Source organism: Lepidochelys kempii, chromosome 2 (genome assembly GCF_965140285.1).
Source record: "Lepidochelys kempii isolate rLepKem1 chromosome 2, rLepKem1.hap1, whole genome shotgun sequence".
Taxonomy (NCBI): Eukaryota; Metazoa; Chordata; order Testudines; family Cheloniidae; genus Lepidochelys; species Lepidochelys kempii.
The window spans coordinates 226,227,238-226,252,408 of NC_136381.1; the positions used below are offsets into that span (position 1 = coordinate 226,227,238).

A 25,171-nucleotide genomic window follows, 5' to 3' on the forward strand; every position below is an offset into this window, starting at 1 on the left:
ATGACAGCCATTGAATGTTAAAATGTGTGACTTACCCTCTGACAACAATAAGCATGACTAAGCCTATTGATGTACTGATGATACCATGTGTGGCCATCCATCTAATATTGTCCACCCTAATTTCCTAGGGCTATATCCATCACCATACTACACAGAGAACTATAAAGGAAGAGTTCATGTTGTAGCTCAATGGGTTACTCTGAAATTTGAATTTAGATAACAAATGACTATCTAATGAGAAGCTTAAATGGCTACAGAAATTCCATTTTTATGCAGAGCATTTGTAGGCCAAGAGTCGCAGCTCATAAAAAATAACTTGTTTGGTTGCCATTATACAGTATTTTAAGAAATTAATTTTTGTTTTAATTCTGAAGAATTCTGTCCATATAACATTTGATATAATGCACAAATTCAAATTACAATCTATCTGGATGTGAATTTATAAAGCCTTTGCAATATCTCTCTTTTACTTGACACTTTATCTAAAAACTTATTAAGATTATTCATGTCCATTGAAGTTGCTGGGGTGTGTGGTTTTTTGGTTTTTTTTTTTTTACTTCTGAAGAGATCCATATAAGTGACTGCAGAGCTATTTTTGATTAACAAGTTGTTTTCATACTGATTTTTATTGTTTTATTTAAATGCAGATTTTAAAATTTGCGTGGACAACTGGGGAACTTCACTATAACAAACATTGAATAGTCTTTGCTGAATGAACAGCTTTTCTATTGCATTAATTTGCTAACAAGAGACGATATTCAGCATCATGTCACTTCAGAATCGACATTCAGATTTTGAAGACCCAAGAAAGCTACATCTGGCCATGAAGCCTGACTTCAGATTGCAAGATTTGGCTCTCTGGGAGGAGACATATTTTGAAAGCACTAAATGATCACTTTAATACTTCTGATAAAGTTACTTAACAACATTTATAAAAAACACAAGAGGAATAATTCATGTAACTCAGATTTTGTGCCAGTTTTCCAAAAGTGACAGTCCTTTTTTATTATAATACCTGCTTAGTATTTTCTCCATCACCACCAAGAGGCAATATTGGAATACTGAATGCTTTACTAACACCAAAGGTAAACACTACAGAAACTAGAAACAATGGGTTGCACTTCAAAAAAAGTACATGTTCAGGATTAATAGCGAAGTAAGGACAATTAAACAGATTTTGTTTCAGCTACTTTACTAAATTGGAAATTGTATACACCAATTTTTACTCCCAGGAAAGGCCTTGTATCAAGTCAATGTGTGGATGTATAATACATCTCTGAATAAGGTATTGTAAAGGATAAACTGTATGTAACCTTGACTAATAAGCCTGCACCTGCAAGGAATTGTTGCTTTTAACTACCCCTGATTCATGGAATCTGGTTCTCTGACAGAAACCACCATTGACTTTAATGAGTCCAGGATTTCACCCCTGTTGTCTACAGGCATGATCTCCAAGGAGCTGAGAACACTCAACTCCCACTGAGGGGTCTAATACCTTGCAGAATTGTGTCACATGATTGAACCCTAAAAAAACTAAATATCACTGGTTTCAGCAGATGGATGTTTATTAAAGGTGAATGAATAATTTGCAGTAAATAATTTAACAGCTGCCAAACTATGGTATTTAACTTTCAGCCAGGTAGGAGCCAGTGCAGGGCTGCACTGACCCAGATGGAGCTTGGATAGGGACTGTTCTACACACAAAGTTGCACAGTTTTTCCTGAAGTGTGATTGTGCAGGCAGGGACACATTTGTCTTGGAGATGAAATGCATGGCTTCACAGATGGTGTCTGTGACGCTGGGAATGTAGGTGCCAGCTCTTGACAAAGCTTTAGAGCTCAGCCAAGCACTGACAAATTCATTGCTGGAAACCAGTCTGTTTCACCTGTGTGTTAGTATGGTTAAGATGGGTATTTGACTTATAACAATGTGTTTAGACTTTATGAAATGCTTTGTGAGTTTCTACATGAATTAAGCTCACTTATAATATCTGGATCACATACTATAAGGTAATATTTAAGTTTTTGCTTTGTAACTATAAAAAATGTTTGCTCTAAAACTGTGAACCCAGTCAGGAGGGATTGTTTCCTGCCCATCAAGAAGGCCTATCAAAACTAAATGAGCCACTGCAGGACATCACAATACAAAGACTTAGTTAATTACTTCTTACTACCATAAAGAGGCTACCTGCAAAAGGGCTCATCCCATGGGCTTGAAATCTGGAAGAAGGAAATAATAATACCTGACAAAATACCTCTTTTGTTGTCTGGACTCTCACAGGACCAGAGCTATGAAACAGAAACAGAGATCCCCAAGATCAACCTGGGTTAGCCCTAAAAGATATTCAGAGCTGACAGATTACTACAGTTCTCTCACCTTTTGGAACCATAGACTGTAGCTTATTTGTGTATATATGCTTGCCTGCTTTAACCTTGTAATAACTCTTTCTTTTCTTAGTTAATAGATAATAGTTAATAGATCTTTTCTTAGATAATTTACTATAGGATTGGCTTCAAGCATTGTCTTTGGTGAGAGATCTAAGGCACAAAATGACCTGGTGTAAGTGACTGGTCCTTTGGGACTGGGAGTAACCTGAATATTTTGTGATCTCTGGTGTATAGCAACCATCTATCACTCAGTCCAACTTGCCTGGGTGGCACGATAGACTGGAGTGCCAAGGAAACTGACTGTGACTCAGGGGAAAGACTGTTCTAGTGCTTTAGGAGTTCACACTTGTTACTAAGACGGTGAAATCTAATTATAGAACACACAACCAGTGTGGGGTCTTTCCCCTGCTTCTTGACAGTCTGTCCTGAGTCTGGCACTCATAGTCATGAGCCACTCCAGACAGTCTGACAGTGTTTATGGGAGGGCTTTGGGTTCCTCAAGCATGAAATGCTGTTCTGGGAAGGAGGACTGCTGGGAAGACATGGGTCCACCTGACCATAAAGGGGAAGAGCATTTTCATGCATTGACTGGCCAATCTAGTGGGGAGGGCTTTAAATTAGGTTCAAGAGGGCAGGTGTATAACCCACAAGTAAGTATAAAAAAAGGGAACCTTAACAGAGGACTAAAGGTGGGGGCAGAGAAAGATGAAAAATCACAATAGGGTCATGGGAGCAAAAAGGGTAGCAGTGGGGAAATCAACTCAGCATCTCAGATGTCTGCACACAAATGCAAGTAGCATGGGGAATAAACAGAAGGAACTGGAATTATTAATAGATAAGCAAATCATGACTTACTTGGTATCACAGTGACTTGGTGGGATAAATCTTCTGACTGGAATAGAGGGGTATACCTTGCTCAGGAAGGACGGGGGAGAGGGTAGGGAGGAGGTTTTACATCAAGAAAATATACATTTGTTCTGAGGTCAAGAGGGAAGTGAGTTGCAGACCAGTTGAAAGTTTCCAAGAGCAGATAAAAAGGGAAAGAAACAGGAGTGATGCCATGGCTGGGGTCTAGTACAGACCATTGAACCAGCAGGAGAATGTGAATCAGTCATTTTAGAATAAACAATAGAAATTTCAAAAACACAAGGCCTGATAGTAATTGGGGACTTTAACTACCTAGACATCTGTTGGAAAACTAATAAGGCAAAACACAAAATGTCCAATAAGTTCTTGAAATGTATCGTGTATGATTTCTTGTTTCAGCAAGTGGAGGGCATAATAAGAGGGGCAGCCATTTTAGATCTGATTCTAACAGAGAGGAATTGGTTGCAAACCTCAAGATTAAAGACAATATAGGTGAAATTATCATAACTGATAGATTTGATTAATTTAAGGAAAGGAAGGAGTGAGAGCAGCAGAATAAGGACAGTGGACTTAAAAAATCTGCTTTTTGGAAAACAGAGAACTGGTAGGTAAGATCCCATGTGAAAAAAAAATCTGAGGGAAAATGAGTGCACGAGACCTGGTAGTTTCTCAGAGACAATAGTATTAAAGGTACCATGCCAAACGATTTCTATGTGAAAGAAATATAGCAAGAATAGTCAGAGGCCAATATGGAGCTCTTTAATTACATGAAAATTGTAAAGGAATCCTACAAAAAGTGGAAACATTAACAAATTGCATGAGTACAAAAGAATAGAGCAAATATTGGGACAAAAGCAGAAAGGCTAAAGCACAAAGTGAGTTATATCTAGCAAGGGTCATAAAAGGTAATAAGAAAGGCTCTATAAATACATTAGGAGCAAGAGAAAGATGAAGGGAAGTGTAGGTGGGGAAGGAGAATAATAACTGCTAACATCAAGGAGATTGAACTATTTAATGCCTATTTTGCTTCAGTCTTTAATACAAAGGTAAATTGTGACCAGATACTTAACACAATTAGTATTAAGAAGGGGGGAAGGAACGTGAGCCAAAATAGGAAATGAACAGATTAAAGAATATTTAGATGTATTCAAGTCATCCAGGCCTGATGAAATTCATCCTAGCGTACTTAAGGAGCTAGCTAAAGCAATCTTGGAACCAATACAGATTATCTTTGGGAACTCATGGAGGATGGGTGAGAGCACAGAGGAATAAAGAAGGGCAAACACAGAACCTCGCTTTAAAAAGGAGAACAATGGGGAATTATAGACTAGTCTGCCTAACTTTGATACCTGGTAAGACACTGGAACAAATATTAAACAAGTTAGATATGTTCAAGTTGGCAGGGCCTGATGAAGTTCACCCCAGGGTTTTTAAAGAACTAGCTGAAGAAATCTGGGAAACATCAGCGATTTATCTTTGAGAGCTCATGGAGGGTGAGTGATGTTCCAGAGGACTAAGAAAGAGCAAATACAGTACCTCTCTTTAAAAATGAGAACAAAGAGGACCTGAAAAAGTATATCCCAGTCAGCCTAACTTTGATACCTGGAAAGATACTGGAAGACATTAAACAATCAATTTGTCATCACCTAGCGGATAATAATGTAATAAATAATAGCCAACATGAATTTCTCAGGAACAAATCATACCACCCCAACTTAATTTCCTTCTATGACAATGTTTCTGGCCTGGTAGATGAAGGGGAAGCTGTAGATGTGATATATCTTGATTTTAGTAAGGCTTTTGACAGTCCCACATGACAGTCTCATAAGCAAACTGGGGAAATGTGGTTTAGAAGAAATTAATATAAAGTGGGTGCAAAACTAGTTGAAAGACCTAACTAAAAGAATAGTTATCAATGGTTCGCTGTTAAATTCAGGGGATGTATACAGTACTGTCCTGCAAGGGAGTGGTCTTAGACTGATACTATTCAATGTTTTCATTAATTAGTTGGATAATTGAGTGGAGAGTATTATAAAATTTGTGGATGACACCAAGTTAGAAGGGGTTGCAAGAATTTTGGAGGACAGGATTAGAATTCAAAATGACCCTGACAACTTGGAGAATTGGTCTGAAATCATCAAGATGAAATTCAATAAAGACAAGTGCAAAGTACTACACTTAGAAAGGAATAATGAAATGCATAACTACAAAATAAGGAAAAAGCCAGCGAGGTGATACTACTACTGAAATGGATCTGGGGGTTATAGTGAATCACACATTGAATATGAGCCAACAATGTGAAGCAGTTGCAAAAAAAAAAAAATGGGGGGGCCTAATATTCTGGGATGTATTAACAGCAGCGTCATACATAAGGCACAAGAGGGAATTGTCCCACTGTATTCAGCTCTGGTGAGGCTTCAGCTAGAGTAATGTGTCCAGTTCTGGGCATCACACTTTAAGATGTGAACAAATTGGAGAGAATCCAGAGAAGAGCAACAAAAATTATAAAAGGTTAAGAAAACATGAACTATGAGGAAAGGTTAAAAAAACTGAGCATGTGTAGTCTTAAGAAAAGATGACTGAGGAAGGACCTCATAACAGTCTTCAAATGTACTAAGGCCTGTTTTTAAGAGGGTGGTGATCAATTGTTCTCTATGTCCACTGAAGGTAGGACAAGAAATCACCAACTTAATCTGAAGCAAGGGAGATATAAATTAGTTATTAGGAAAAGCTTTTTAGCTATAAGGTAATTAATCACTGGAATAGGCTTCTCAGGGAGATTATGGAATCCCCATCATTATCTAACCTGTTCTTAAAAACTTCCAGACACCAGCCAAAAATGGTCTACATATACTTGGTCCTTAGTCTGCGCAGGGAGCTGAACTAATTTACATCTTGAGGACTCTGATGGGGTGTGTTCCCCTCACTTGCCATGAATGGGGTTAATGCAGACCAGTGAGACCAATTAACCTATTAGGCTGCAAGCTGGGGTATAGTTAGGCTGAGAGGAAAACCCTATTTAGGGGAAGCTCATGTCTGCAGGAACAAGCAGGGCCTCTATAAAGCCAGGGAGCAGGGAAGTAGTCGGCAGTCATTGCCTGGGGAAAGGGAGGTGTGTTTGGGGCTACAGAATTTATTCTCCAGTTACTCCCTGGGAGAAGGCAGTTGAAGCTGGCAAATCCCCCTGAGGGCAGGAGGCGGAAGTGTAGGAAGGGCTCAGGGAAAACACAGGTTTAGGTGAAGACTTTACCTGCTGCTTAGAAGGTCCCCGGCTACAACCCGGAGTAGAGGCGGGAACCCAGGTGGGCCTGGGTTCCCCTACCAGCCACTAGGAAAGTGGCACCATCAGAGCAGTGAATGAGAAGACTTCCTGAGACAATTTGTAAGGAAAGACTCTGATAACCTGGAAGGGGAGGACTACAGTAACCTGGCCAGAGGGCCAAGCCACAAAGACAGAGCACCCTGAATCACAGACAGAGAGCAAGAGAGAGAGAGAGCAGGGCATGCAGCGAGCAGTGGAAGTGGGCGTTGGACCTGGAAAAAGCTGATCCCCAGAGTGGCTAGGAGGAGGAGGCCCCTAGCAGTGAGTAGACCCCGTGACAAGGACCCTGCCAGCCATACATTTATTATCCTGATTCTATGTTTATTCAAAACAACTGCATGCTCATACGTGATGCTATCTATTAATGGAACTGGTCAGAAAAAGAGGTGGTTTTTTACTGGTGAAAAATTTCAATGAAAATCCGAAACATTTTGATTCAGAAATGTCACTGCAGTGGCTCACGGCCGTTGTCACTTGGGTGCCTCATGCTTCCATTCTCTTCTATGGGCTGTGCTCCCTGGTCAGACTATATCTCCTGTGATTGCCTCCCCTCTTGGAGAGGGGAGACAACACCACCTGGCTGTTGTGCGTCATGGGCAATGTTTTCTAGCCAAGGAGCCTGGCCCTTTGTAGGTGAATGGGGATAGTAGGCAACCAAACAACTCCTCCCACGAGGGAGTACATCCAAATAAAAATATTTGGACTTTTTCCAACAAAATGATATTTTGTTGATGAAAAATTTTAAATTTCACAAAACAAAGTTCATTTAGTCAAAAATTCAATTTTTCATGAGGTAAAATTTTTAATCCATGTTAGTTCTGAAGGGTGCGATCAGATTCTTTTCTGGCTCATTTAACCGCCTAAAAACTAAGGTTCTGAAGAGTGGTTCTGTGGTTCCCCTCCCCGTGCTGCAATGTTCCATTCCAAATAAAATATACCCTGTCAAGGTTTCTTCCCCACTCTGAACTCTAGGGTACAGATGTGGGGCCTGCATGAAAGACCCCCTAAGCTTATTCTTACCAGCTTAGGTTAAAAGCTGCCATCACCAAAGTGTTACACAAAGAACAGGAAAAGTGCCCACTTGAAAACGTCTTCCCCCAAAAATATCCCCCCAAGCACTATACCCCCTTTCCTGGGGAAGGCTTGATAAAAATCCTCACCAATTTGCATAGGTGAACACAGACCCAAACCCTTGGATCTTAAGAACAATGAACAGCAATCAGGTTCTGAAAAGAAGAATTTTAATTAAAGAAAAAGTAAAAGAATCACCTCTGTAAAATCAGGATGGTAAATACCTTACAGGGTAATCAGATTCAAAACATAGAGAATCCCTCTAGGCAAAACCTTAAGTTACAAAAAGACACAAAAATAGGAATATAGATTCCAACTTATTTTATCAGCCATTTAAACAAAAGAGAATCTAACGCACATCTAACTAGATTACTTACTAACTCTTTACAGGAGTTCTGACCTGCATTCCTGCTCTGGTCCCGGCAAAAGCAGCACACAGACAGAGAGAAACCTTTGTTTCCCCCCACCCCCCACGCCGTTTTGAAAGTATCTTGTCTCCTCATTTGTCATTTTGGTCAGGTGCCAGCAAGGTTATCTTAGCTTCTTAACCCTTTACAGGTGAAAGGGCTTTTCCTCTGGCCAGGCGGGATTTAAAGGTATTTACCCTTCCCTTTATATTTATGACATACCCCATTTGCAAAATCACTTTGTGTGTGCATCTGTGCAAGTAAACTCAACTGCTCAGATTCTGAGCAACAGAACACCAAATTGAGCAGCATTTGCCCAGCAAAATTTGCCTGTTGAATATGTATTTCCTATTCTTAGGGAGTTTTTGTTTTTCGGTTTCCTTTGTGTAATAAGGAGATTTCAAAACTGAATTCTCTGCTATGTATGAAACATCTCTAAAATTGACACACCTTTGTTGATAGATCTGGTAAATGTGTAATGCCAAACTAAAGACAATATTCTTCAGGAACAGGAAACTAAAATTAAATGACTTTCCAACAGCTAAGAACAAAAGAGGCTTCTCACATGAACCTGACCCCGGGAGAATTTTCCAATCACAGATTAATTCACCTGATAAAACTGCTCATTGTCAGTGTCTTTTCCGGAAGTTTAATTAACAATATCTTGATGGTTATCACAGCATCCTGACCTCTTAAGGATTAGTATTTCTCTGGAGTAGAACTTGTTATGGTTGAGAGCATCAAGGGCAAAAGAACCAATTTTCCCTGCTGTTGTCTCTCTTTGGTGCCTCAAACAACTAGTGCTTCACAGTGTAGTGGGATTACTAGCCCCAGACTCTTTCATTGAAAACTGTTTACAAGGGATGTAGAATAAAGATGCCTCTGTCATGTCCCCTGTGTAAATAGATAATGTAATGCACCTGTGTCCTAGAGAAGACCATTTTTATATACTATCTTAATTGTTGTCATAGGTCTGGATTGGACAAGTATTCATGAAAGCAGACACAGGATTATGGTAAATACTCAATTCTGCTTTCCAATAATGGGAGAACAGATTACAAAAGCAAAATAGGGATCATTGTACCTGGGAGGAGAGGGAGGGAACAGATTGTGCATACGTAAAATATAAAGCTCGAGATGACTACTCTTCTTTAAGCTGAAATCTGCACTGAGATCACTGTCATCCCAGCTGCTACAAAGTTAAATAAATTAATGTAAATCTGAAGGCAGAAATGTAATGGAGATAATGGTGATCTAATATGCAATTGCATTACATTTGACAGGAAAAGTTATAAGTGATTTCTTCCACAGTGATAAGCACAGTTAATGTTAATTAATTAAATGAAATTTTAAAAATTGGCACATTGCTTATTTTACCTGAATTGTGACTAACCTGTCAGGCATTCATTGTATCTTTTAAAACAAAGAAATCTGTAGTATGGATAAAATATAATAAGACAGTTGCCAGCTGTTTGGCAAATATAGATTATAGCCAGCTACATGTTAAAATAAAATATCCCTAGGGACTTCCAGCTTTTAAAAAACAGATGTAGCAGTGCTTACATTGTGAGAATCAAAAAGCCATTAATAACTTCCTTGAATCAAGTATCTCAGCTGCTCAAGCTCAGTTCTTCTTGTAAGAAACAAACAGATAAGTATAACAGGTTTTTTACATTTTTATATTACCTTTATATGGTTTTTAGTGTTTTATAAAACCTCTAGGTATAGAAGCTTAAAGATTATTTCCCCTGCACTGACTTTCAGAGGACTAAAATCGAAGGATTAAAAAAATTTATACCAGAGGCAGTGTTAAATGGTACTTTTACCTACCAGTAAGTCCTCATCAAGAAAAAAAGCATATCCAAGGCTATCATAACTCCTTGATGCAGTCTCAGGTTGCATAATATGTTCACACAATGCCACAGTATCATATGCTGACAGCAGTAAATCACAACGCACATTGTATTGATTTCCATCACTAGCTGACACCATTGATGTATGTATGTCTTCATTAATATTCTTTTACTGCCAGAGGCTATTTAAACAGAAAGCTGGAAAATGTAATACTGTATGTGGATCATTAGCTTCTAGTTACTAGCCTAATGCCCTACTATGGCAAATGAAGCATAAAAATAGCCCACAGTCACTGCCACCTGCTTCCCAGCCACTGTCCAGTGGTTAATATTTGCACTCCTATCACACAGCTGCTCTTCTACTCAATAGCAGATCCATGTTCAATTCCTTGGAAACCCCAATTAAATGTCATTTATCATGGCTAAAGTCAGTGCCTTATGAGCTTTTTTCTAAATGGAAAAAACAGATGTGTATTTTCTCTCAATACTATTTAAATATTTCCATAAAGTGACGGTCTGCTTTTGCAATGAAGATGTATGTGATGAATCGGGACACAGAAGGCACACTAACATAAGGAAGTAACACTAATAATTGTATATGGATGTTAATGTCACACAAACACACTTGTTGGTAATGAATTATCTTGGCATCTGATACGAGCAAGGATTCTCTTTCTCTTTTCATTCTGGGAAATCATTACTTAGTCGAATTTAATCGTGGCCCAACAATATGCTGCTTCTGTAAAAGAGCTCCCATACGATCTGTTCTCCAATATGCCTTACTGTTAGACGTACCAAGTTCATAACAATATTTTCAACAGGCAAGATCTCCTGCATTTCCTGAATATAAACTGGAGAACATGGGGTGGGGTGGGGTGTGAACCTCACTGTTCAGTCCTTTCATGTGCCATCTGAGTGAACTGTGTGCTCTGAATAACATTCTGATCCTGTGATTGCTCAGTGTCAGAACACTGTGCCAGTGCACTGGATTCATAGCTTTGATCAGTGCAATCAGTGTTGCCTCATTTTTCATTTGGAACAAAGCTTTCTCCCCGGGCACCCTGGATCTCTTTTGGGCCTGTGTTAAAGGTCCTGCCACCAGGGGATGTCAATATTTTATGTCCGTTATTTAAGACATTTTCTTTTCGTGCCCTCCAGCAAGCACCCTTGCCTCACCGCCGAGATCCAGACATGGAATATGATTACACTGGTTAGGTCCTTCCTGGACTTCGCTTTTAACAGAGTGCTCTCTCTCTCTCTCTCTCTCTCTGTGATATGGGATAGGATGCAGAGAAAAAATTTCTAGACACAATTAATGGTTGCTTCTTGGACCAGCTAATCCTGGAACCCACAATGAGAGAGGCAATTCTTGATTTAGTTCTAAGTAGCACACAGGATCTTGTCCAAGTCGTGAATATAGCTGAACTGCTCAGTAACAGTAAACATAATGTAATTAAATTTAATATTCTTGTGCGAGAGGAAATACCAGAGATACCGAGGTTGCCTTTATAGTAAATCTAAAGTATCTCTGTTGCATATTTATGGTTTAATTTGGTCTCCCAGTTTGGCACGGTAACTCTGCACAGTTCAGATGAACATTCCATGTCATTTTTTGTAAAGTATTTGCTAATAGAACTGGTCAAAAATGCAATTTTTTTTGGTCAGGAATTTCCAAAATATTTTTCTTTAATAAAATCCTGTAAAAATGTTTCAGTTTTCAATGAAAAAACAAGAACCAAAGAAGTTTTGGTCTTCAAAAACCACTTTGGGGGGGGGGGGGGTTGGGGGTTCAAAAACTAAAAAAGGATAATCAAATCAACCCCTCTGAAAGTTTTACTGAATATTTTTGTTTTTTGTTGAAAAGCTGAAAAATTTCAACCAAAATGAAAATTTTGCACAAAGTTTTTTGTTTTGTTCAAAAAGCCATTCCACATCAAAGAAAATGTTTTGGCCAAATCTATTTATGAATTTTGCAGAGAAAACTTTTGAAAATGCTCCCTTCTTGGAATTTTTCTTGCAGTTCTTTGGGTTCCTCTAGCTTAAGTCAGCAGCCCCACAGTTCCCTACTTAAACACACACTGAAAGCATACAGAGATAAAATCTGATCATTTAGGACAAATTTGAATAAGTTAAACACATGGAGTTTTTCCTTTTTTATGATAACCTATATGGACAGTGCCAAGTTTGGTTGACAGAAATCCTCAGATCCATCAGCTACTTTTATTCTTGAACGTACCCAGATTCACCAGCTGTGCTCTGAATGTTCCCCTATCGACTCAGGTTGCTTTCTGGGCAGAGATGAGACTCTACGAGATGTTGAGAGAGCCTGGGGTGGGAGACCTGCCTGAAGGGCTCCTCAGAACACTACTTGGGCTCTCCAAGGCACCACACGGTCAACTGGGTATCATATGCTAACATACTACTAATAGCTAAGGTAGATTTTGACCAAATACCAGGGCAGAGCTTTTTGTAACAGAAGACTCTGGGTTTTATACCTGCCATTGCTGTGAAGTTGCGAGTGGATATGATGATGGTGAGCAACACAGTGACAAATGCAAGGTCCTAACTGGCCATGGATTTGTAACAATAGTTATTGCTGTTATACTGTACTGTATTGTTTGTATCTCAAATTATGGCACTTCCCCCTTTCCCTGTTGTTTATTAGGAGATAAAAGCTACTTTCTCCAAAACAAAATTTCAAATTAAGACCACAAAAGATACGGAATACCAATTAAATTGCTTCTTTGTTATTGTTCATGCTAGTCATGTATCATTACTGGATACCCACTGTAAAGTACTGGATATATAGGCAGGGGGCTGCTTTCAGGAAGTACTATCTGGGAGGATCCACAAGGATTAGCACACACAGGCAGTCTATGCTACACCATTAATTTTAGTACATATTTGTCTACACTAAGTCAAAGCGAAAGCAACTAGATGGATTATCCTGTATAAGGATGCTATTCTTACCACATGTCAAGGCAGGTGGAGTATTCTGTTGAGCCCAAAAGGACATCTGGGGGTCTGTACCACAGGGTAACCACTTCATTAGAGTATGTGTGGCTGGGGACTGATTTGGCTCTTGCAAGACCTGTAGAATATACATAATAAAAAAGCAATAAGCATAAAGAGAACAAAGAAGTGTACAGTTAAGATCTTAAAGGCAGTGTGTGTCATATGAACCTGGATGTGTGTTGCATGCAAGACTGCTTTTTGTTTCTTCTGGCCTAGGAGTAAGTTAATTAGTGAAGGAACATAAGATCTATCATTTAGTTCATAGCTAAACAGATTTGTTATTTTGAAAGAACAATAAGACAAGTCTTTGATAACTATAACGACTGAAGTAGCTTAAATTTTTATTTATATTTTCATAGATATAAAAATATGGTGTGGGAATAATCTCATCATCTGGAATTTTATCTTTAGCATTTATTTAGCATTCTGAAAACACAGTATTCAAAAGTATATCAGATAAATCCCTAAAGGTCAATTATTCAAAGTGAGGAAGAACAAACCCAGCATGACAACACAACTCTAGATAACAGGTGGATTCTTACAGGGAATTAATGACTCCTGTGACAGGTTTAGCTTATATTCACATACGGAAAAAATACATTGAAAAAAATATTTGAATTTTCAAGCATATATTTTGGTATTCCTGTGACAAACAAAAAAAAAGGGGGTTGCCATTTCCTACACCATTCATCTTTCAACTCATCACTTTTCAGCACTGATAACCTTTCAATTTAATAGGAGTACTTGTGGCACCTTAGAGACTAACCAATTTATTTGAGCATGAGCTTTCGTGAGCTACAGCTCACTTCATCGGATGCATACCGTGGAAACTGCAGAAGACATTATATACACACACACACACACCATGAAACAATACCCCCTCCCACCCCACTGTCCTGCTGGTAATAGCTTATCTAAAGTGATCATCAAGTTGGGCCATGATTTAACTGGGAATTGGTCCTGCTTCGAGCAGGGGGTTGGACTAGATGACCTTCTGGGGTCCCTTCCAACCCTGATATTCTATGATTCTATGATTCTTGTAAGCTTCTTTTTTATGTTTAAGATCCGCTAGGATTTCACCATTAAGCCAAGCTGGTTGCCTGCCATATTTACTATTCTTTCGACTCATCGGGATGGTTTGTCCCTGTAACCTCAACAGGGATTCCTTGAAATATAGCCAGCTCTCCTGGACTCCTTTCCCCTTCAAGTTAGTCCCCCAGGGGATCCTGGCCATCCGTTCCCTGAGGGAGTCGAAGTCTGCTTTCCTGAAGTCCAGGGTCCGTATCCTGCTGCTTACCTTTCTTCCCTGCGTCAGGATCCTGAACTCAACCAACTCATAGAATCATAGAATATCAGGGTTGGAAGGGACCCCAGAAGGTCATCTAGTCCAACCCCCTGCTCAAAGCAGGACCAATTCCCAGTTAAATCATCCCAGCCAGGGCTTTGTCAAGCCTGACCTTAAAAACCTCTAAGGAAGGAGATTCTACCACCTCCCTAGGTAACGCATTCCAGTGTTTCACCACCCTCTAGTGAAAAAGTTTTTCCTAATATCCAATCTAAACCTCCCCCACTGCAACTTGAGACCATTACTCCTCGTTCTGTCATCTGCTGCCATTGAGAACAGTCTAGAGCCATCCTCTTTGGAACCCCCTTTCAGATAGTTGAAAGCAGCTATCAAATCCCCCCCCATTCTTCTCTTCTGCAGGCTAAACAAGCCCAGCTCCCTCAGCCTCTCCTCATAACTCATGTGTTCCAGTCCCCTAATCATTTTTGTTGCCCTTCGCTGGACTCTCTCCAATTTATCCACATCCTTCTTGAAGTGTGGGGCCCAAAACTGGACACAGTACTCCAGATGAGGCCTCACCAATGTCGAATAGAGGGGAACGATCACATCCCTCGATCTGCTCGCTATGCCCCTACTTATACATCCCAAAATGCCATTGGCCTTCTTGGCAACAAGGGCACACTGCTGACTCATATCCAGCTTCTCATCCACTGTCACCCCTAGGTCCTTTTCCGCAGAACTGCTGCCTAGCCATTCGGTCCCTAGTCTGTAGCTGTGCATTGGGTTCTTCCGTCCTAAGTGCAGGACCCTGCACTTATCCTTATTGAACCTCATCAGATTTCTTTTGGCCCAATCCTCCAATTTGTCTAGGTCCTTCTGTATCCTATCCCTGCCCTCCAGTGTATCAACCACTCCTCCCAGTTTAGTATCATCCGCAAATTTGCTGAGAGTGCAATCCACACCATCCTCCAGATCATTTATGAAGATATTGAACAAAACTGGCCCCAGGACCGACCCTTGGGGCACTCCACTTGATACCGGCTGCCAACTAGACATGGAGCCATTGATCACTACCCGTTGAGCCCGACAATCTAGCCAGCTTTCTACCCGCCTTGTAGTGCATTCATCCAGCCCATACTTCCTTAACTTGCTGACAAGAATACTGTGGGAGACCGTGTCAAAAGCTTTGCTAAAGTCAAGAAACAATACATCCACTGCTTTCCCTTCATCCACAGAACCAGTAATCTCATCATAAAAGGCGATTAGATTAGTCAGGCATGACCTTCCCTTGGTGAATCCATGCTGGCTGTTCCTGATCACTTTCCTCTCATGCAAGTGCTTCAGGATTGATTCTTTGAGGACCTGCTCCATGATTTTTCCAGGGACTGAAGTGAGGCTGACTGGCCTGCAGTTTCCAGGATCCTCCTTCTTCCCTTTTTTAAAGATTGGCACTACATTAGCCTTTTTCCAGTCATCCGGGACTTCCCCGGTTCGCCACGAGTTTTCAAAGATAATGGCCAATGGCTCTGCAATCACAGCCGCCAATTCCTTCAGCACTCTCGGATGCAACTCGTCCGGCCCCATGGACTTGTGCACGCCCAACTCATGGTCACTGCCTCCCAGATTCCCATCCACTTTTGCTTCCCCCACTAATTCTACCCGGTTTGTGAGCAGCAGGTCAAGAAAAGCGCCCCCCCTAGTTGGCTCCTCTAGCACTTGCGCCAGGAAATTGTCCCCTACGCTTTCCAAAAACTTCCTGGATTGTCTATGCACCGCTGTATTGCTCTCCCAGCAGATATCAGGAAAATTAAAGTCACCCATGAGAATCAGGGCATTGTAGGGAGAGTGGTCACTTTGGATAAGCTATTACCAGCAGGAAAGTGAGTTTGTGTGTGGGGGTGGGGTGGGGGGGTGGAGGGTGAGAAAACCTGGTTTTGTGCTGGAAATGGCCCAACTTAATGATCACTTTAGATAAGCTATTACCAGCAGGAGAGTGAGTTTGTGTGTGTATGGCGGTGGAGGGGTGAGAGAACCTGGATTTGTGCTGGAAATGGCCCACCTTGATTATCATACACATTGTGAAGAGCGTGGTCACTTTGGATGGGCTATTACCAGCAGGAGAGTGAGTTTGTGGGGGGGAGTGGGGTGGAGGGTGAGAAAACCTGGATTTGTGCTGGAAATGGCCCAACTTGATGATCACTTTAGATAAGCTATTACCAGCAGGACAGTGGGGTGGGAGGAGGTATTGTTTCATGGTCTCTGTGTGTATATAATGTCTACTGCAGTTTCCACGGTATGCATCTGATGAAGTGAGCTGTAGCTTACGAAAGCTCATGCTCAAATAAATTGGTTAGTCTCTAAGGTGCCACAAGTACTCCTTTTCTTTTTGCAAAGACAGACTAACACGGCTGTTACTCTGAAACCTTTCAATTTAATGGAATTATTATTTTTATTATTATAAAAAATAAAAGCAAGGAAAATCCAGTGCAAACAGCACTACAGTGGGAATTTTCCAGAGCTGCCTCACCTCCCAGAGTCAAATTTTAAAACAGTAGAAGCCCACATCCATTTACAAAGAATACTCAAAAGTGTAGATCCACAGTTGCATCCATAATTACTAACATTGTGCATATAAATCAGGAAATTGCATGTTTAAAAAGCTTTATTCCCCAACTCCCAGAAGATGAGCATTATAGAGTAAAGGAACTCAGTTCCTGGAAGGTCTGGGAGCAGGAAAGACTTTCCTCTCGAATGAAACCTTCCAATCCACAATCTATTGAAAGAGTAGCATTTACTATGGCCATTCTTAAACCTTGCCAATTCCCTGAGATAGCTAAATAATATTACCTTAGCAATTGCCACTCTATTAAAATATAGGGGCATCCAAGGCATACTGCTAGTACTAAGGTAACTATAATTTATCTAAGGTAAAACTTGCAGATTTTTAGGAATGATCACTGTATGCTCACAGAGAACTTCTTCTAATCCTTCCCACAAGCAAGGGACCATGATTCAGGCACATGGGCATTTTCAAGTCTAGGATAAATGCTTGCACCACAAGGAGGTAGAATTTCTCTGCACAGTCCACTCCTGATTGCTTTTCTACAGTCATGTTCTGGTATTCTAAAAGCTGCTGTCCTCACAACCCCTGAAGTTGGGAGATACTGAGCACATGCAAGTAATGGGAACCAGGAGTGTACACTGTTGGATTTTCACCTGCTGAAAGAAGGGATGTTAACTTCCTTCCACAAGACAATGAAACTACTAAAACAGAAGGTCACTATCAGTTCTGCTACCTCACTGAAATCTTTAAAGAGAGCCAAAACACATTCATTTAGTGAAAGATTACAAACTGCAAGAGAAATCTACAATATGAGAGTTCACATGTAAGTGAGGATCAGAATCTTCTCTGGAGCAGCAATAAATATTTTTAAAAACAAAAATAAAAATTAAGGACTGCATGCCTGAAGTTGAAGCAAAGCACATTTACACTTTTATACTTAATACACTGGAGAAGTGATTTAAGAACAATTAATCCCAGTGAATATATTACCATAGTAACGCTGGCAAATTCTGTGCAAAGACTGGGTTATCTACTGATTATACAGATTAGACATGTGTGGGAGGATAGTCTAACTAGCACACCAGAATTTTAAAAACAAAAACATTTCAGACTTAATGATCATTCTTTGTCCAGGTTTCAGAGTAACAGCCATGTTAGTCTGTATTTGCAAAAAGAAAAGGAGTACTTGTGGCACCTTAGAAACTAACCAGTTTATTGAGCATCTGATGAACTGAGCTGTAGCTCACGAAAGCTTATGCTCAAATAAACTGGTTAGTTTCCACAGAGTTCTCCCTACCAACACTACAGAAAGAGGGATTCTAGGTGGACTCTTCCTGAAGGTCGAAACAGCAGACTGGACTTCTACATAGAGTGCTTCCGCCGACGTGCACGGGCTGAAATTGTGGAAAAGCAGCATCACTTGCCCCATAACCTCAGCCATGCGGAACGCAATGCCATCCACAGCCTCAGAAGCAACTCTGACATCATAATCAAAAAGGCTGATAAAGGAGGTGCTGTTGTCATCATGAATAGGTCGGAATATGAACAAGAGGCTGCTCGGAGTTTCTACAAGCCATTACCCTCTGATCCCACTGAGAGTTACCAAAAGCAACTACAGCATTTGCTCAAGAAACTTCCTGAAAAAGCACAAGATCAAATCCGCACAGACACACCCCTGGAACCCCGACCTGGGATATTCTATCTACTACCCAAGATCCATAAACCTGGAAATCCTGGGCGCCCCATCATCTCAGGCATTGGCACCCTGACAGCAGGATTGTCTGGCTATGTAGACTCCCTCCTCAGGCCCTACGCTACCAGCACTCCCAGCTACCTTCGAGACACCACTGACTTCCTGAGGAAACTTCAATCCATCGGTGATCTTCCTGATAACACCATCCTGGCCACTATGGATGTAGAAGCCCTCTACACCAACATTCCACACAAAGATGGACTACAAGCCGTCAAGAACACTATCCCCGATAATGTTACGGCTAACCTGGTAGCTGAACTTTGTGACTTTGTCCTTACCCATAACTACTTCACATTTGGGGACAATGTATACCTTCAAATCAGCGGCACTGCTATGGGTACCCGCATGGCCCCACAGTATGCCAACATTTTTATGGCTGATTTAGAACAACGCTTCCTCAGCTCTCGTCCCCTAAAGCCCCTACTCTACTTGCGCTATATTGATGACATCTTCATCATCTGGACCCATGGAAAAGAAGCCCTTGAGGAATTCCACCATGATTTCAACAATTTCCATCCCACCACCAACCTCAGCCTGGTCCAGTCCACACAAGAGATCCACTTCCTGGACACTACAGTGCTAATAAACAATGGTCACATAAACACCACCCTATACCGGAAACCTACTGACCGCTATTCCTACCTGCATGCCTCCAGCTTTCACCCTGACCACACCACACGATCCATCGTCTACAGCCAAGCTCTGCGATACAACCGCATTTGCTCCAACCCCTCAGACAGAGACAAACACCTACAAGATCTCTGTCAAGCTTTCTTACAACTACAATACCCACCTGCAGAAGTAAAGAAACAGATTGATAGAGCCAGAAGAGTTCCCAGAAGTTACCTACTACAGGTCAGGCCTAACAAAGAAAATAACAGAACGCCACTAGCCGTCACCTTCAGCCCCCAACTAAAACCCCTCCAACGCATTATTAAGGATCTACAACCTATCCTAAAGGATGACCCAACACTCTCACGAATCTTGGGAGACAGGCCAGTCCTTGCCTACAGACAGCCCCGCAACCTGAAGCAAATACTCACCAACAACCACATACCACACAACAGAACCACTAACCCAGGAACTTATCCTTGCAACAAAGCCCGTTGCCAATTGTGCCCACATATCTATTCAGGGGACACCATCACAGGGCCTAATAACATCAGCCACACTATCAGAGGCTCGTTCACCTGCACATCCACCAATGTGATCTATGCCATCATGTGCCAGCAATGCCCCTCTGCCATATACATTGGTCAAACTGGACAGTCTCTACGTAAAAGAATAAATGGACACAAATCAGATGTCAAGAATTATAACATTCATAAACCAGTCGGAGAACACTTCAATCTCTCTGGTCACGCAATCACAGACATGAAGGTCGCTATCTTAAAACAAAAAAACTTCAAATCCAGACTCCAGCGAGAAACTGCTGAATTGGAATTCATTTGCAAATTGGATACTATTAATTTAGGCTTAAATAGAGACTGGGAGTGGCTAAGTCATTATGCAAGGTAGCCTGTTTCCTCTTGTTTTTTCCTACCCCCTCCCCCAGATGTTCTGGTTTAACTTGGATTTAAACTTGAAGAGTGGTCAGTTTGGATGAGCTATTACCAGCAGGAGAGTGAGTTTGTGTGTGTATGGGGGTGGGGGGGATGTGAGAAAACCTGGATTTGTGCAGGAAATAGCCCAACTTGATTGTCATGCACATTGTGTAAAGAGTTGTCACTTTGGATGGGCTATCACCAGCAGGAGAGTGAATTTGTGTGGGGGGGTGGAGGGTGAGAAAACCTGGATTTGTGCTGGAAATGGCCCACCTGATGATCACTTTAGATAAGCTGTTACCAGCAGGACAGTGGGGTGGGAGGAGGTATTGTTTCATATTCTCTGTGTATATATAAAGCCTGCTGCAGTTTCCACGATATGCATCTGAGGAAGTGAGCTGTAGCTCACGAAAGCTTATGCTCTAATAAATTGGTTAGTCTCTAAGGTGCCACAAGTACTCCTTTTCTTTTTAAGGTGCCACAAGTACTCCTATTCTTTGTCCAGTTTTACATGTTCTGGCATTTTTTTACCTGGTCTCCCTGGCTACAAATCAGCCCAGTGTCTGATTGCACTGAATTCCATGTTGGCAAGAGTTTCTTGGGAAACGTAGATTGCACACCTTGCAGAAGCTAAGCCACCTACAGAGCCCTTGCTTGTGACTACAGGTTTATACTTTCACAGACAGTGGATACTTGTACAGTAATTAAGACTGATAATTTTGTTCCTAGCATGAATGAGCAGTTAAGAGTCTGAAGTGCTTTGAAGAGCTATTTTTACTTATATCCCACATGACTAAAGGGAGGCAGATTCTATTCAGATTGAGGTGTGAAAGATCTCAGCTAGATGTAGGGTGACCAGACAGCAAGTGTGAAAAATCGGGACGGGGGTGAGGGGGTAATAGGCACCTATATAAGACAAAGCCCCAAATATCGGGACTGTCCCTATAAAATCGGGACATCTGGTCACCCTAGCTAGATGCCAGTGTGGAAGAGAAGGAAACATATGGAAACCCCGATACTCCTACATTTAAAAGAGTTGAAGAGACATCTAGACAATTGAGAAAGGGAGAAAAAACAAGGAGGTACTATAACGCGGGAGTGGGGGGCGGGGGGAATGAAAATCCATCCTGCCAGAATGAGCCCCTCTTCCCAAACAGAAAATGTGCTCCCTGAACTAAGGTAGAGAAAATAAAAGACAAACTATTCTCAGTTCAGATTTAAGTAGGTGGTTCTAGATTACATGGACTTAGAAAATATTCATTACATTACTGACTGCCACCTTTTTCAGGCTGGCACATAGAGCTTTCCTTGTGCTGGCCAGTTCAGCTGCAGCTTCTCACCTGCCACCCTGGATCAGCTCCTCTGGTCTGCCTTTCCTGCTGCCACATCTCCTCCTCCACTGATACCTGAACTGTAACTAAACATACTGCAGATTTTTCTAAGTGCCACTTCTTCAGAATGCCACCTTTGGTCCTCTCTCCTAATCCAGTCGCTTGGCAACTCACCCCTTATCCTTAAATCTGCTCCTGACCCCCCAACCACCATAAAACAAGGTCATCACAGGTTAGCTACTGTATCTGGTTTCTGAGACAGACAGTTGTCTGAGGGGGTTGCTTTCACTGCTGAAAGGAAAAATGATGAACAGAGCCTTGGCGTGTAAGACAACTATGTATCCTAAAATGTGTTGAGGTCGCTTTTGTATTAGTGTTTAGGAACTTCAGTGCAGCAAAGTAGCAAAATGGCACTGAATGGGCTCAAGGATGTCTTTGTGTTTGAAATGATGGCCTGAATTTTCCTCACTGTGCATGTAGACCAGTTAGGCGACTGACTGCCCAAAATGCAAGTGAAACTGCAGGTGTAATTTATGCACATGACATTATGCACATTTAGATTCATATGTTCAAACTTAGTGCACGCACTTTGGATCGTCTCAAGGCATGAAAGAATATCTTCGTCCTTTAGAAATATTTACAGTTTATTTAAATACAAAATCATCAAAAATATGAGAAACTAACAAGACAGCATTTCTTATTTTGATGCACCAGATATGAATAAATGACAGTTACCAGTTTTTCAAATATTCTTCTGAAAAGAAATGGTTACATATTTTATACCATTTGTGCATCCAAATATGCTTACTCATGCAAAATTTATTTAACTGCATCTTTCAGCTGAAGGAAAATGTAGGGTAGGATTAATTAGCACAGCATGTTCGATCACTTTCTTTAAGGTTCCTTGTCTGTTTCCATGGTTACACTACAGGAAGAGACAATCTCTTTTGAAAAAGACAGCTTAAGGTTGATCATCAAAACTTCTAATCTTAATGTGAATAAAAAGTCAAAAGGTAAATGGAAGAGATCACCAGGTAAATACACAATATTTGCATAGTGCTGCTTATACACTTTTGACCTGATGATATACAATGATAACTTCATGATAGTTCAGTGAAGTATCTTTCAGCTCCTGTGCTTTTGGACAGATAAAAGGTCACCAGTAAAAACATCCTGCTGTTATTGTCCTATTCTTAAAGTAACCAGAAACCATAAGGCACAGTTACTAAAAATCAGGTCATATCAAACCCACCATGAAACTTTTGTATAATTTTTCAAAGAGTTGTGTTATTAGGTTTGTGTACTACTCTGTGTGTTGAATGTTACTTATATGTACATTTAATTGAAACTAAATAAAATAATGATACATTACATTCTAATATTTTACATGATATAATTTACCAGTATTATGAGAAAAGGTACAATTTTCTTTAAACGTTGCTTAGTAAATTACAGATTCAAGAATATTTTACGACCATGGATAAGCATTCAACACAAAGGCCCATTCGGATCCCAGTATATTTTAGTTTTTACCACCCAAAAACTCAGGCTGCCACATGCTCTGTGTAAAAAAAGTCTTAAATATATGAAGATATTTCACCATTTGGTAAATATAATTTTCTCCCTTTGTGGGGCCTTATACTGCACCTCAGGCTCAGGGAAACAGTGTCCGAGTTTCCCTAATCTCTTTTATTGGCAAACACACACATCGCCTTATCACTTAATATTTTTGTATTGTATTTACAGTTGAAAGGAGGCAATGACTTATACCCACTTTGTGAGCGTACTGCTAGATGTGTGGCACAAATATCTATCAGATATCTCTCTAGCTATGTGATAGCTATCTAGCCAAGTTTGTGTCGAAATCAGGAGAAACTTATGCACATCTTCCATGTGTGGGTAAAGGAGGGAAAATATGCAGGTGCACAAATGTGGACTTACCCACAGTCTGGAAAAACAAATCAAACTCTATATAAATACACATATACTAAACCCCACATAAGTATTTGTTTAAATTAATACAGACATGTGCATCAGTATGTTTTCTCTTCTATTTCAGTGTTAATATGCACCTCATCTTCACTTAGATACAAACAGCTGGGTTCTAGCAGCACGAGATGAAAATAGGAAACAAAGGGGATTTTATTGTTATTCTCCCTCTTCTCAAAGCCCTTAGAGGTCTCCTTGTTTAGCAATCTGTTTAATTCTTTAATAGATACTGGTAGTTTGGCATAATTGGCTTGTAAATACATAATTCTTATTCAAATTATAAAATAAATAAAATTATCAAATTGTCGATTATAACTATCTATTTCAGTTGACCAAAACAATGGCACTCACTTCTTGGTCACTCATCTGAATGGTACATTTACCCAGGAAATGCCTGAATGAGAACAGAACACAATACAAATAAAAAATGGCAGAAAAAAATTATCACTATTTCAGTAAAACATGTACCAAATGTCTATCCCAGTAGGCAGTGATTACAGTCCAAAACTTTACTTTGGTTCCTAGATCCTTCTCTGTTTATCTGCTTATTTAGGGCTGCCTAGGTCCTTCTAGAATGACTCAAGTCATAGCTGTACCTGTCACTCTATTCTATGTATTACAAGCTACATCCCCCAGCCCTCAAGGAAGAAAACCACCTGCAATGCCTGAAATTACCGTTCTGATCTAGCCACAGGGATACAGGTTTGAATGTTTCCCTTCAGCCTAACCCCAGTAAATAGAGTTAGGATTTAGTTAGCCAACACCTACTTTTCTGTCCCCTGCCAAAACTCTTCTACTGCAAGAACGACCCATCACTAGAGACAGCTAACACACTACCAAGCAGCTTCGCCTCATGACTATTCCCAACACACTCAAACTATGACTGGGCATCCAAGTTAGAGCATGCGAATCAATTATTGAGCGGTAGAAGGCAATGGCACTGTAGTCTGGAGATAGAGCCCAACTGTTCACATGGCAGGCATGACCTATAGCTAGCGAGAAGTGAGCTGCAAAGGTGAGCAAGCTTTGCAGTCATAGAAAGGAATCTCTGTCCCCCTCCAAAGCCACTTTTAAAAAACCCCAATAATCTCTGTACACCCAGCCAATCAAACTGCATCTAGCAATAAAGTGATGCTAGACAACAGAAAAGTGGGATCACATGAAGAGACCAGTTGTTGATGGAATGCTGGGGATCCCATCAGCTCCTCGGAAGCGCAAAGCCATCTTAACTTTGAAGCTATTTTTGCTTCTCAGTTTAAAATTCTTTTGTCACTTGTAGAAAAAGCCTACTGGGGTTGAACAGAATACCACAATTACTAGACTCATTCTTTTCCCATTAGTAGAGGGGAGCAAAACTAATAATTGCCATTTCAACCGAACAGCTGTCACATGAAAGAGCAAATAATATAAAATGTTGCCCTTTCCAAGAAATGAGAAAATATTTCTTCTTACAAACTTCTCAATCAGTCTTAATATGTTCATACTGTCTGTGTTATTCTGAAAACAGGAAAAAATGGTGTAGGCAGCAAAACTAAACATCTGCACCAAGAATGTAAACACAACCTCATAGTACTTAGTGTTTCTAAGCAATTCCACATCAGTGATAACATCCTATCATATCTGCATTAATGAAGAAACTGGAATGATGAATATAGTATATGTGCACACAATACTTTAACAGCGGACTGATTTAAATCTTGCTTTCCAGTTTCTGGCTTCTTATTTAATGAGCCTCACTTTATTGTCATGCAAATATTCTATATGAAAATAATGACCTCTGTTGT

At 40.5% G+C, this 25,171-nt stretch overlaps 1 protein-coding gene across 3 annotated transcripts in view; it reads right to left on the minus strand.

Moving 5' to 3' along the window:
• CDK14 (cyclin dependent kinase 14) overlaps positions 1 to 25,171 on the minus strand; it is a 495,570-nt gene that overhangs the window by 188,423 nt on the left and 281,976 nt on the right. For all 3 annotated transcript variants that reach the window (XM_073334004.2, XM_073334007.2, XM_073334006.2), the window contains one exon: positions 12,878 to 12,998. In XM_073334004.2, the coding sequence (XP_073190105.1) occupies positions 12,878 to 12,998 (121 nt within the window). The remainder of the gene's footprint in view (positions 1 to 12,877; positions 12,999 to 25,171) is intronic.